The 14,580-nt window shown below is 44.0% G+C and overlaps 1 protein-coding gene across 2 annotated transcripts in view; it reads right to left on the bottom strand.

Annotated features, from left to right (window-relative positions):
* LOC134351769 (carbohydrate sulfotransferase 11) overlaps nt 1-14,580 on the bottom strand; it is a 235,534-nt gene that overhangs the window by 150,741 nt on the left and 70,213 nt on the right. For both annotated transcript variants that reach the window (XM_063058408.1, XM_063058407.1), the window contains exon 2: nt 6,410-6,495. In XM_063058408.1, the coding sequence (XP_062914478.1) occupies nt 6,410-6,495 (86 nt within the window). The remainder of the gene's footprint in view (nt 1-6,409; nt 6,496-14,580) is intronic.

Below are 14,580 nucleotides of genomic sequence, written 5' to 3'. Positions count from 1 at the left end.
CATTCCCTTCAAGGTTCAAGACCAAGGCCTTTCATCAGGACTGGAAAGGAAAGGGGAAAAAGTCAGAATAAGTTAAGGAGAGGGAAGGAATACAAGCGAGGTGATAGGTGAAGCCAGGTGGATGGGAGAGGGGGTGAGATAAGAAGCTGGGAGGTGATAGGTGGATATGTGGCTGTGGTACCAAGTCAGGGAGAGCACATGGTCACAGAGATGGAGGGCAGCAGAGGTCACAGAAGCAGGGCAGCGAGAAAGGATCTCACTGAACTCCTGAAGAGAAGATTTAATCTTCTTCAGAGCAGCATACCACGAAGAAACTTCGCAATGGAACAGAGGATCATTAACACAAGGAATTCTGCAGATGCTGGAGATCCAGTACTGATGAAGGTCTTGGCCTGAAACGCCGTTTATTCCTCTCCATAGACACTGTCTGAACTGCTGAGTTCCTCCAGCATTCTGTGTGTGTGTTGCTTAGTAAGATTAAATTGTTCTTGCTGGAGTTTAGAAGAATGGGGGGGGGGGAGCTCTCTGAAGCCTATCAAATACAGAAAGAACTGCATAGAGTGAATGTGGAGAGGATATTTTCTACAGCGGGGGAGTGAGAGACCAGAGGGCACAGCTTCAGAATAGACCGTCAGGAATAGACAAGGCAGGAGAATGGGGTTGAGCGGGATAATAAATCAGCTATGAGACTCAAGGGGCTGATGAGGCCTAATGCTGTTCCTATGGCTTATCTTCTTGATTGATAATGATAAGATGTTGATTGATCATTCAATGAGACTGAAAGTATGCAGGGAAGATTTACGAGGATGTTGCTGGCACTGGAGGACATGAGTGACAGAGGTTAGGACATTATTCCCTGGAGTATCGGAGAAAGTGGGCAGATTTGATAGAGGTATACAAAATTATGAGGGGTGTAGATAGGGTAAATGCAAATAGGCCGACAACTGAGGTTGGGTGAGACTAGAAGTCATGGGTGAAAAGAGAACTACTCAAGGGGAAGAGTATAGGGAACTTCTTCACTCAGAGGGTGGTGAGAGTACGGGACGAGCTGCCAGCGGAAGTGGTGAATGTGGGTTTGATTGCAACATTGAAGAGAAATTTGGATAAGTTCAGGTCCCTCAGTAGCACAGCAGTTAGCACGACACTATTACAACTTGGGCCGTTCCAGAGTTCAATTCCAGCATCCTCTGTAAGGAGAATCTGTATGTCCTCCCTGTGGAATGCGTGGGTTTTCTCCAGATGCTCTGGTTTCTTCCCACAGTCCAAAGACGTACTGGGAATAGTAAATTATCATTGGTCATTGTAAATTGTCCTGCGATTAGGTTAGGGTTAATCGGGTTTGTTAGGGGTTACTGGCTGGCACGGCTCAAAGGGCTGGAAGGGGCTACTCTGTGCTATACCATTAAATAAATAAATAAAGCACCTGGATAGGAAGGGCCGAAGGGCCAGCTGCGCTCGAAGAGAAAGGCCAAAAGGGGGGAGGTTGGGCACTGGGCTAGCAACCCCATCAAGTAAAAACCCAGAGCTACAGAAACACCAACAGCTCCAAAGACCTCATCCCTGAGAGAGGAAGGAATTTCCAAGATGGGCTACGCCTTCGGACAACTTGAAAGACTAGCCCAGGACAGAGAACTCCTGTGACCCGCTGTTGGTGGCCTGTGCCCCAGTAGGAGTAATGGTTTTAGGAAGAAAACAGACTAGGTAGGCTGAAGGTCCTGTTTCTGTACTGTGGTACTCTATGTCTCCATCACACAACAATGTGAAAGAAAGAGCTGTACTTTCAAAGTGTCTCTTTCGGAGCAGCCCAACTCAATGTTACAGCGTGAAGTGCAGTCACGGTGATAATGGAAAGAATGCAGCAGGTAATTCGTAGGCCCCACAAACAGAAGGGTATAAATGACCCGAGAATCTACTCCAGTAACACTGATGAAAGGAACACAGCAGATCTGTCTTTCTGTGTAAAGCAAAACACAGTACCCAACCTGGTGATGGCAGCTTGCAATTCAGTCCTGTAAATACTGTACACTAAACAGGAACTTATCAGCTTCCTGCCTGGCTTGACACAATACTGAGGCGGCTGATAAAATACCAGCGGACGTGATAGTAATTTTTCAGGAAATAATAAGTTCTGTAAGAAACCACCAAAGTTTGTGGTCATCTCCCTTTACTAGCTGGACTGCAGCAACATTTCTGATCAGGACGCTTCATCTGGAGTATTCTCTAATACTCGGCCATGAAGTGCCAAATGAACATTTCCCTTGGACCAGAAGTCTGCAACTGAAACCTGTTTGGAGCGTGACTTGAACCCACAGTACAGAACACAGGTCCTTTGGCCCACGATGTCTGTGCTGAACTCAATGCCAAAATATCATAAATCTCTCCTCTATGTACAAGATGCACATTGCTCCAAATTCATATTTCTATCTGAATTTATTTTTTAAAACGTTTTGAGATATAATGTGGAATAAGACCTGCCTGCCCTTCGAGCTACACTGTCCAGCAATCTCCCAATTTAATCCTAGCTTAATAGTGGGACAACTGAGAATGATCAATTCACCTGCCAACCAGTACAACAAGACCATAAGACATAGGGGCAGCATTAGGTCATTTGGCCCATCAAGTCTACTCTGCCATTCAATCATAGTTGATCCTTTTCTGCCCTCCTCAACCCCATTTCCTGACCTTCTCCCCATAACCTTTGATGCCATGTCCAATCAAGAACCTATCCATCTCTGCCTTAAATACACCCAATGACCTGGCCTCCACAGCTGCCTGTGGTAACAAATTCCACAAATTCACCACCCTCTGGCTAAAGAAATTTCTCTGCATCTGCTTTAAATGGACGCCCCTCTATCCTGAGGCTGTGCCTCTCTTGTCCTAGAATCCGTCACCATGGGAAACATCCTTTCCACATGTACTCTGTCTTGGCCTTTCAACATTTGAAAAGTTTCAATGAGATACCCCCCGCCCCCGACCCACAATCCCTCTAAATTCCTGAGTACAGATCCAGAACCATCAAACTTTCCTTGATAACCCTGTCATTCCGGAATCATCCTTGTGAAACACCTCTGAACCCTCTCCAATGCCAGCAGATCTTTTCTTAGATGAGGAGCCCAAATCTGTTCACAATACTCAAGGTGAGGCTTCACCAGTGCCTTATAAAGTCTCAGCACCACATCCCTGCTCTTGTATTCTAGAGCTCTTGAAATGAATGCTAACTTTGCATTTGCCTTCCTCACCACTGACTCTACCCGCAAGTTAACCTTTAGGAAGTTCTGCACAAGGACTCCCAAGTTCCTATGCACCTCAGATTTTTGGATTTTGTCCCTGTTTAGAAGATAATCTGCACATTTATTTCTTCTACCAAAGTGCATGACCATGCATTTTCCAATATTGTATTTCATTTGCCACTTTCTTGCCCATTCTCCTAATCTGTCCAAGTCCTTCTGCAGCCCATCTGTTTCTACAACACTATCTGCACTACTACCAATCTTTGTATCATCTGAAAACTTGGCAACAAAGCCATCTATTCCATCATCTAAATCATTGATATACTGCATAAAAAGCGGTTCCAACACCAGCCCCTGCAGAACACCGATCATTGCGGAACACCACTAGTCACTGGCAGCCAACCAGACAAGGATCCTTTTAAATCCACTCGCTGCCTCCTACCAATCAGCCAATGCCCTAACCATGTTAGTAACTTTCCTGTAATACCATGGGCTCTTAACCTGGTAAGCAGCCTCACGTGTGGCACCTTGTCAATGGCTTTGGATGGTAGGAGGAAACCGGAACACTCAGAGGAAACCCACACAGTCACGGGGAGATTGCACAAACTCCTTATAGGCAGCAGTGGGAATTGAACTTGGGTCACCTGTACTGTGCTAACTACTACATTACCATGCCAAGCCTCTTAAACAGCAGTATCTTGTCTGCTTCCACCACTGTGCCCGGCAGCCTGTTCCAGGCACCTAGCACTCTCTGTGTAAACTCTTACTCCGCACATCAAGAGGGCATGTGCTATCACAAGAGGTTGGACAAACTTGGGCTGTTTTCTCTGGAGCGGCCAAGGGGCGATCCAACAGAGTTTCATAACATTATGAGAGGTATTGATAGAGTAGACAGACAGTATCTCTTTCACAGGGTTGAAATGTCTAATACCAGAGGGCATGCATTTAAGGTGAGGGGGGTAATTTCAAAGGAGATGTGAGGGGTGTGGAATGCACTGCCTGGGGTGGTGGTAGAGGCAGATATACTAGGGACTTTTAAGAGACGTTTAGATAGACACATGAATGTGAGGAAAATGGAAGGATATGGACATTGTGCACACAGAAGAAATTAGCTTAGTTGACCATTTGATTACTAATTAATTGGTTTGATGCAACACTGTGGGCTGAAGGGCCTGTTGTTCCTCTACCTCCTTTAAAATCTCCCCCTTTCAACTTAAATTTTTATATAACCATATAACAATTACAGCATGGAAACAGGCCATCTCAGCCCTTCTAGTCCATGCCGAACTCTTACTCTCACCTAGTCCAACCGACCTGCACTCAGCCCATAACCCTCCATTCCTTTCCCGTCCATATATCTATCCAATTTAACTTTAAATGACAACATCGAACCTGCCTCAACCACTTCTGCTGGAAGCTCATTCCACACAACTACCACTCTCTGAGTAAAGAAGTTCCTCCTCATGTTACCCCTAAACTTCTGTCCTTTAACTCTCAACTCATGTCCTCTTGTTTGAATCTTCCCCACTCTCAATGGAAAAAGCCTATCCACGTCAATTCTATCAATCCCCCTCATAATTTTAAACACCTCTATCAAGTCCCCCCTCAACCTTCTACGCTCCAAAGAATAAAGACCACCTTCTGCCCTGTGAAAAAGATTCTGACTGTCTACCCTATTTATGGGAGAAAATTCAGAAATCAAAAGTGCAAAGGTGGGATTTGCAGGATAGAAATGTGAAGTACTAACCGTGCAGGATACCCTGAAGGTTAATCTGCAGGTTGAGTTGGTGGTAAGGAAGGCAAATGCAATGTTAGTATTTGCTTCGAGAGGACTAAAACATAAAAGCAAGAATGTAATGTTGAGGTTTTATAAGGAATTCTTCAGGCCACACATGAAGTATTTTGAGCAGTTATGGGGCCCTTATCTAAGAAAGGATGTGCTGACATTGGAGAGGGTCCAGAGGAAGTTCAGGAAGATAACCCCAGAAATGAAAGGAATAATTCCAGTTTGAGAAGTATTTGATGGCTTTAGACCTGTACTCGCTGAAGTTTAGAAGAATGAGGGGGGAGGCATCTCATTGACATCTAGATAGAGTAGATGTGGAGAAGAAGTTTCCTTTGGGGAGGGGTGGGGGGAGTCCAAGATCAGAGGGCACAGCCTCAGACTTGAGGAACATCTATTTAGAATAGAGATGAGGAAGAATTTCTTTAGCCAGAGGGTGGTGAATCTGTGGAATTCATTGCCTCAAACACCGTGGAGGAAAAGTCATTGGATATACATATTTAAAGTGGGGGTTGATAGGTTCTTGGTTAGTAAGGGTGTCAAAGGTTACAGAAAGAAGGCAGGGAAATGGGGTTGAGACGAGTAATAAATCAGTCATGATGGAATGGCAGGGCAGACTCAATGGGCCCATTGGCCTAAATCTGGTCCTATGTCTTGTGCATTTCCTAACTTTATAAACTTCCAATACGTCTGGTAAAACTAAGTGGCCTTCTGACACAGAATAAAGAGTAGAATCTTGAGTTCTGAGCTCTGCCTGTTAAACAAAGACAATACATTCTTACAAGATAAATCTGGAAGCCACTGTTCTTACTCCTCCTCTTACCCATTGGAAGGGGAAGTCACATGTCACAGAGTGACAGAGAACACACAGATGGCAAAACCTCTCCAAATGCTTGCTTAAGTCAGAACCTAAACATCTCAAATAACGTTGCTAGATCTATTATTTCAAAAGCAGCTCCTAAAAAGGCAGCAAATTCTCTATAGATTATGATGAGATTGTGTTTCTTTTTGGGCATAATAACACAGTCTACATTCTGGTCAGCAATGACGAATCAGATCACTTTAACTCTGAACCGAGCACATTACAAACTTTATTAAAACAACTGCATAGAATCCAGCCAGGGAAAACATGTTGTGGTAATTTCAGGAAATAAGAGATTAACTCAAATTGCTAAACTCCGTCCATGTAAATTTGTTACAATCCAAACATTTTCCATGGTAAAACTGCCCACAACCTCTGGATCATGTGCTTAGTCTCAGTATCCAGAACAGGGCAGCTTGGGTCTCAGAGTTTTAGTGCCCCCCTAGTATTTTACCGACTTCTGGGACTTTCATAACTTGCCAGTGGTCCAGTCCCACCTGAGCGTGCTCGGCATGTGAATCACAGAGTACAGACCTGGGTTGGGTTGTAGAGTTCTTGCAGAGGGCTCCTTGATCCTTTCCTGCAGCAGACGTCCATCCCAAATGGTGTCCGGCGCATCACTGCAGAGTAAGAGACGAGACCGAAGTTAGTACAGGAGGTCCATTAGTAACTGAACTCTAGCAACACACTCCCCCACCCCAAAGGCCCAATCAAGAGAGCACCAGCATAAACACTTAGATGACTCTCCAGATCACTATTCAGGGGTGCTCCTTTCTAAATCTTAGATACCGCCAGAAGGCACAAACTGTCTCAACACCATTAATTTGAAGATGGGACAGGATTCCTTCCTGTCCTTTCAGACTCTATCATCTTGACCCCTTTGTCATTTTTACCTACCACCTTCCAGCTTCTGGTGCCACTCTCACTCTTCCTTCGCCTATCAGCCAATCACCATACTATCCACCCGCCCGCCCCTCACTTGGATCCACCTACACATGCCAGCTCTTGCACCACTCCTCCCTCCATCTCTTTATACTCGCTGTCTCCCCTCTACTTTTCAATCCAGATGAAGGGTCGCAACTCAAAACGTTGATTATCCATTTCCCCCGTAAATGCTTCCTAACCCACTGAGTTCCTCTAGCATCTTGGGTTGTCAAGAGAGGATTTATGCCCGATTTCATAAAGATGTTAACCAGAACTGGAGGGCTCGAGTTATAAAAAGGAGGCCAGATGGGCTGGGATTATTTTCCCTGAAGCATGGGAGACAGAGGAGTCAGGGAATCTAAACACAGAGGGCTTAGGTTTAAGGTGACAGAGGAAAGGGAGCAGGTTTTTCCATGTAGAGGATGGTGAATATATTGAACAAGCCGCCAGAGGAAGCTCTAGAGGTCAGGCCTACTCTCGAGTCCAAGCAGCGTCTGGTGAACCTCTTCTGCACACTTTCCAAAGCCTTTCTGTAATGGGCGACCACAATTACACACTATTTAACTGCAAGTTTGTACATTATTACAGCCTTACTGACTTGAGGTGTAAATTATAAATAAGATCATTAACTTTTAATAGTGATCCGGTATAAATGCAAAATGAGTGTTTGAAAAAGGAGAGTGAGTCTTCATATGGGATTTATACAACATATTGAGCATTGGTGCTTTACACTAATGCTTAGCAACCTCTAACGCCAGAAAAGCCTATACCTTTCATGCATCCTTTAGAATCCTTGTCAAGATGGTGGTGAACTGTGCTCCAGATACTGCTGTTCAGTAGGCAGCCACGATACTTTGACTCATTGTTAATAAATGACAAGAATAGTATTTTCAGGTCATAGAGCACTATGAAGCTTTAGGTTGTCATAGCTGGGGAAGGTAGTGGCAATAGGCTCCCAATGGCATACGTCTCAAATAGCTTCTGATAACCAAGTCCAGCTCCTGGCCTTCATGTGTAGCTTAGTTACTAAACCTGGTGGAACCATTTCTATTAACCAGAGAAGAGTCAAAGTTGGGTTACTGGCACCCTAAAACCAGTTACTTCAGGCAGACAGGGCTTGTCAGCTGTGGTTGGCAGCTCATCTAGGAGAACAAAAACTCTCATCTCAAACCTCCATTGCCTTGCGGTTATACCCACTCATGGAGAAGATCTTTGGAAGTAAAACCAGAGGAAAAATCCTGAGCTGGAGTCCCTCAGGCAGTCCTAAGTTGAGTTCAACACCGACTGGCAACTCCTGCAAAACTGCCGATGCCAAACTGATCCATCTCTGCCATTCCTTTGGATCCATCAGCTGCTGAGAGGGGGAACCTGCTGCATGGGCAATAGCTTGCTCTCCATATCGTACTGCCCTGGCTCGCGCAGCACATAGACAACTAGGACACAATATCCATGGTCGGCCCTGACCAGTGGAGGGCCTCAGAGCATTACAGCACAGAAACAAACCTTCAGCCCATCTAAAGTGACGTAAACAAAATGCTGGAGGAACTCAGCAGGTCTGGTAGCATCTACGGAAAGGAGAAAACAGCCGACGTTTTGGGCCAAAACTCTTCCATCAGGACCCATGCAAGAAACAATGACTTTTCATTTCATTTCCATAAGATGCTGCTTGTCCTACTGAGTTCCACCAGCATTCTGTTTGTCTTGATCTAGATTTTCAACATCTGTAGAATCTCTTGTGTTTTTAAATTAGTAATTGAAACTCTACTGTTCAAACTGCTTCCAGAAATCCCCTGACACAGTTTATTTAAAGTCTTCATTCTGAGGAAAATACAACAGAAATCTCTGTCTGAAAGTAACTGTTCATAATTGAACATTGATTGAGACGCAAGCTGAAGCATTTGCCGAAATATCATAATCCCTATAATCCTGTAACTGCTTATTTTAAAGTCTCCCATTTGTCACAATGAAATGCTTAACGTCCCCTACCATTCTAAAATCAAGTCTATTGTCATTTAACTAGATACATGTATATAAATGTATATAACCACGTAATGTATACAGAAACTAGACAACATTTCTCTGAACCAGTGTGAATGCACAGTAGTACACATAACACACAATAACTTAAGAAAGCAAGGATAAAAATCAATAGATGAATCACAAATAACAAACTGAAGTGCATTAATATTAAATATTGTCAGGTACAGAACAGATCAACCAGTGACACTTCAAATACGATGCGACGGGGAGTTCAGAAGCCTAATGGCCCGGGGAAGAAACTATTCCTCATTCTAACTGTTTTTATTTTTATGCATCGGAGTCTCCTGCCTGATGGTAGACAGACAAAGAGGATGCTGGATGAATGGGTGGGATCCTTCACAATACTAAGGGCCCTGCATGCCCAGCACTCCTGATGAATATACCCAATGGATGCTAAGGAGGTCCTGATGTCCCTCTCAGCTGTTCTCACAGTCCTTTGTAGGGACTTCAGGTCCAATACTCGGCTGCTCCCATACCAGATGGAGATGCAACTTGTCAGGATGCTCTCAATGTTGCTGTTCCTCACATAACCCAACATAACCTAAAGACTATGGGCATTGAACCACATGAAAAGATAGCTGACTATCTACTAGACCTCATGTTCCATATGGGTAGTCTCCAACCTGATGGCATAGACATCGATTTCTCTAACTTCCAGTAAGCACTCCCCTCTGTTCCTCAACTCCCTACCCACATATTCCAGTGGCCATCATGACCTGCCCATCACTTCGCTCCAGATGCCACTCCTTTCCCTTTATTCCATAGTTCACTGTCCTCTCCTACCCGATTCCTTCTTCAGTTTCACATAATCACCCCCATCCCACTTTCCTAGTCTCACCCATCACCTGCTACTTGTACTCAGCCTCTCCCCTAACCTTCTTCTGGTTTCTGCCTCCTTCCTTTCCAGTCCTGATGAAGGGTATTGGCCTAAAAGAAATCAACTGTGTATTTCTCTTCATAGATGCTGCATAACCTGCAGCATTTTTGACGTGTTTCTCCAGTTTACATTGTGTACAATTATGTGAAATTTGAAAGGGAGAGAAACAGTTTTAACTGCTCGAGAGATGGTAACATCTGCCTTCATAAAACATGCACAAAGGTCTTCCCATAGTGCTACTGGGCAGAGGATAGTTGGAGATTGAGTCAACGAAGAGAAAGATAGAGCAACATATTTCCAATTCAGGATGGTTTGTTAACATCTGCAGAACTCGGAAGGAGAGTGCTCGTTGTGGCATTATCCTCGTCTTTGCAGATGACGGTAGAGATCAAGGTAAAAGTTAAATTTATCAAAGTCTCACTCTCCTTTTTCTCCCTCTGTCCCTCTGAATATACCTCTTGCCCATCCTCTGGGTCCCCCCCCTTGTCTTTCTTCCCGGACCTCCTGTCCCATGATCCTCTCGTATCCCCTTTTGCCAATCACCTGTCCAGCTCTTGGCTCCATCCCTCCCCCTCCTGTCTTCTCCTATCATTTTGGATCTCCCCCTCCCCCTCCAACTTTCAAATCCCTTACTCACTCTTCCTTCAGTTAGTCCTGACGAAGGGTCTCGGCCTGAAACGTCAACTGCACCTCTTCCTACAGATGCTGCCTGGCCTGCTGCGTTCACCAGCAACTTTGATGTGTGTTGCTTGAATTTCCAGCATCTGCAGAATTCCTGTTGTTTGCGTTTATCAAAGTATGCCTATGTTACCATATACTACCTTGAGACTGGCTCTCCACAGAACCCTGGAACATCTGGACAGCAAAGACGCATACATCAGGAAACTCTTTATTGATTACAGCTCAGCATTTAACATCATCCCCTCAAAACTATTCAATAAACTCCAAAATCTGGGCCCCTTGTGCAATTGGATCCTGGATTTCTTCACTTGTACACCCGAGTCAGTTCAGATTGGCAAAAACACCAGCACAGGATCACCACAGGGATGTGTGCTTAGTCCCCTGCTTTACACCTTTGACTGTGTGGCTAAGTACAGCTCCAACACAACATACAGTTTGCTGGTGACACCACTGTTGTGGGCTCTATCAAAGGAGGTGATGAATCAGCATACAGGGGGAGATTGAAAATTTGGCTGAGTTTATATAGGCACCTGTTAGTCTTGTGAGACCATGAATTTGTGCCTTGGACGGTTTCCAGGGCGCAGGCCTGGGCAAGGTTGTCTCCCCTCTCCACGCCACTGGTGTTGTCCAAGGGAAGGGCATTAGGTGTCGTCGCAGAGCAACGTGTGGTTAAGTGCCTTGCTCAAGGAAACAACAGGCTGCCTCAGCCAAGGCTCGAACTAGCAACCTTCAGATCACTAGACAAATGCCTTAACCAGTTGGCCACGTGCCAACACATGAGTGGTGTTAGAACAATTTCTCACTCAATGTCAATAAGACCAAGGAACTAATTGTGGACTTCAGGAAATGGAAACCAGAGGTCCATGAGCCAGTAATCATCAGAGGATCAGAAGTGGAGAGGGTCAGTAACTTTAAATTCCTGGTGTCCATATCTCAGAGGATTTGTCCTGGATCCATCATACAAATATTATTGTGAAGAAAGAACAACAGCACCTCTACTTCCTCAGGAGTCTGTGGAGATTCAGAATGTCATCAAAAACCTTGGCAATCTTCTATAGATGTGTGGTGGAAAGTGTGCTGACTGGCTGCATTACAGCCTCGTATGGGAATACCAATGCCTTTGTGCAGAAAATCCTACAAAAGGTAGTGGATTCAGCTCAGTACTTCACGGGTAAAACCCTCCCAACCATTGAGCATATCTACATAAAACTTTGCTGTAGAAAAGCGGCATCCATCATCAAAAATCCTCACCACCTAAGCCATACTCTTTTCTCACTGCTGCCGTCAGGCAGAAGGTACAGGAGCCTCAGGAGCCTCAGGATTCACACTACCAGGTTCAAGAACAGTTACTACCCCTCAACCATCAGGCTCTTGAACAAAACGGGTTAACTACACTCATTTAAAAACTCTTATCCTGTTATTTCTTGCTCATTATTTATTTATATTTGCACTTGCGCAGTTTGTTTACAGTTAACAGTTCCTGATGTTTACAGAATATGGTTATTTTTCTATACATTTACTGAGTATGCCTGCAGAAAAAGAATCTCAGGGTTGTATGTGGTGACATGTATATACTCTGATAATAAATTTTACTTTGGACTTTGAGATTCATTTTCTTGCAGGTTTTTATAGGAAATTAAGAAATACAACAGAATTTATGCAAAACTACCAGGGGTAAAATTGCCAGGGGCAGTGATAGAGGCAGTGACACTAGGGACATTTTAGAGACTCTTAGATAGACTCATGGACGATAAAAAAAATGGAAGTATTAGATCGATCTTAGAGTAGGTCAGAGAGGTAGCACAATATCAGGGGTGTTAACCCCTGTACTGTGCTATGTTCTGTGTTAACATGTACGACCTTAAGATTCATTTTCTTACAGGCATTTACAGCAAAATAATTAAATACAATAGAACTTAAGGAAAACTGTACATGAACTAATACTGGCAAACAACCAATGTGTAAGTGAAGACAAATTGTGCAAATAAAACGGAAAAAATACAGAGAAAATGGGTTGCCGATCCTTGAAAGCGAGCCTTTAGGCTAGGGAATCTGTTCAGAGTTGTGGTGAGTGAAGTCATCCACGGCGGTTGAGGAATGAGATTGACACTTCGAGAGGTTCTTTCAACAAAAAGCATTTTCGGGGAATCTTGCAAGCAGAACATCCCATCCAGACATTACATTCTCCTCCTAAAAGTGGCAGAGGGAAGATGATGGACAATTCTATGCACTAGCATATCTATACCACATATAACACTGATGAGTGATGTGCCTGAGACTACAAAGAAAGCAGTGAAGCTGCTAGGGTCAGAACAGTCTTTGTAAAACTAGACTATTTTTCTCTAAATACGACTTGGTGGTAGTTAGAAAGCTCTGAGAAAACTATTGAAGATTGCTGTTGATAAAGGTCAAGAAAAGCTTCATAAAGGTACTCAAGAGTATGAGATCTTTCGAAACAGTAAATATAGAGAGCTTCTTTTACAGCTGAATCAACCAGAGGAAACAAATTTAGACAAACAGAGAAAGAGGATGAGCAGTATTTTTATCTAAAGTGAGTCATTGTGATTTGGCAGGGGAAGATAATTCAGCCGAAGTTGGATTGGGTAAATAATTGCCTAATAAAAATCTACTGGGCTCTAAAAAGCGCAGAAGTAATTGGAGCAACACACATAAACGTTGCTGGTGATCGCAGCACCAGGCAGCATCTCTAGGAAGAGGTGCAGTTGACGTTTCAGGCCAAGACCCTTCGTCAGGAGTAATTGGAGAGGTGTTTCACTGGCCAAGTAAACTTAAGTGGCCTTCTGTGGTGTTTTTGATTCGACTTCAACTAATCTGTTGAGATATTCTCTGCTAGAATGCCAGCATATACATTTAAAGAAACACACAAAACGCTGAAAGAACTCAGTAAGTCAGGCAGCATTTATGGGACATTCTGGGGCATAGACCCTTCATCAGGACCAGAAAGGAAGAGAGAAGAAGCCAGAATAAAATTGGGGGAGGGGAAGGAATACAAGCTGGCGGGTGATAGGTGAAGCCAGGTGAGCGGGGAGGTGGGTGGGTGGGTGGAACCGGAAGGGGGAATGAAATGAGAAGCTGGCAGGTGATAGGTGGAGGAGGAGCAGGAGGAGGAGGAATCTGATAGTATTCTGATGTATTCAATAAATACTGAATTGAACTCCTTTCCCATAGCATTATGAGATTAGGTAATATTCAGATTCATTTATTTATTGCATATACATTGAAACATACAGTGAAATGTGTCATTTGCATTAACAATCTAAGGATATGTTGGAGGCAGCCCGCAAGTGTTGTACACATTGTACGGGGTAGTGGAAGTATAATTTGTCCATCTGTGCTGATCACCCCATCCCTGACTAAGCTGTTCCACCGTGAACGTGATCTGTTATGAGTCAACATGACGCTTTCAGATGCATAGCACATATCTCCGCCGCACCGCTCAGGTGTGTTTCTGGGGTACAGGGGCTAGCCACCCTTGTGCCTGTCCTATGTACTTGCTGTTCTATCGCTGAGCAGCAGTGAACCATCTGATTGGCCTATCAGAGTTCTCTTTGGGAACTAATTGACTTGATCAGCATTTCTGATCTGGCTATTGTTCACGATTGCACTTAATAATAAAAAAAATTCTAGAACCAACCCGAAACATCAACTGTTTATTCATCTCCATAGATGCTGCCTGACCTGTTGAGTTCCTCCAGCATTTTGCGTGCGCTGCATGCCCACAATGTTCCGCAGAACAACAGCAACAAAACGACAGTAGCAAAACAAGCCCCTTTATTTATATATATATATATATAGATATATACACACACACACACACACACACACCAACCCCAGGACACTCCGCCTCTTGGCCTCCGGTCTCCATTGCACTCATAGACATTGGGCCTTTAACTTCCCCAATAGACTCATACTCAGGGTTTTGGCCATCAGGCCTCAACTTCCAGACCTTTGATTGAAGAAACAGTGAAAAGCTTTTGTCTGTGTGCCATCCATACAGATCACTGCATGCATAAGTATGCTAACTTAACAAAAAGAATATTGTGCTACAGTCACGGAGAAATTGCAGTGCAAGCAGACAAATAAAGTGCAAGGGCCTTCAAGGAGGTAGATTGATTCCAATTCATTTATTTATCACATGTACATCGAAATATGCAGTGAAATC

Source organism: Mobula hypostoma, chromosome 9, assembly GCF_963921235.1.
Source record: "Mobula hypostoma chromosome 9, sMobHyp1.1, whole genome shotgun sequence".
In the NCBI taxonomy this organism is placed as follows: domain Eukaryota; kingdom Metazoa; phylum Chordata; class Chondrichthyes; order Myliobatiformes; family Myliobatidae; genus Mobula; species Mobula hypostoma.
The sequence above is the reverse complement of the archived record's forward strand: the minus strand, read 5'-3'. Positions and strand labels throughout refer to the sequence as shown.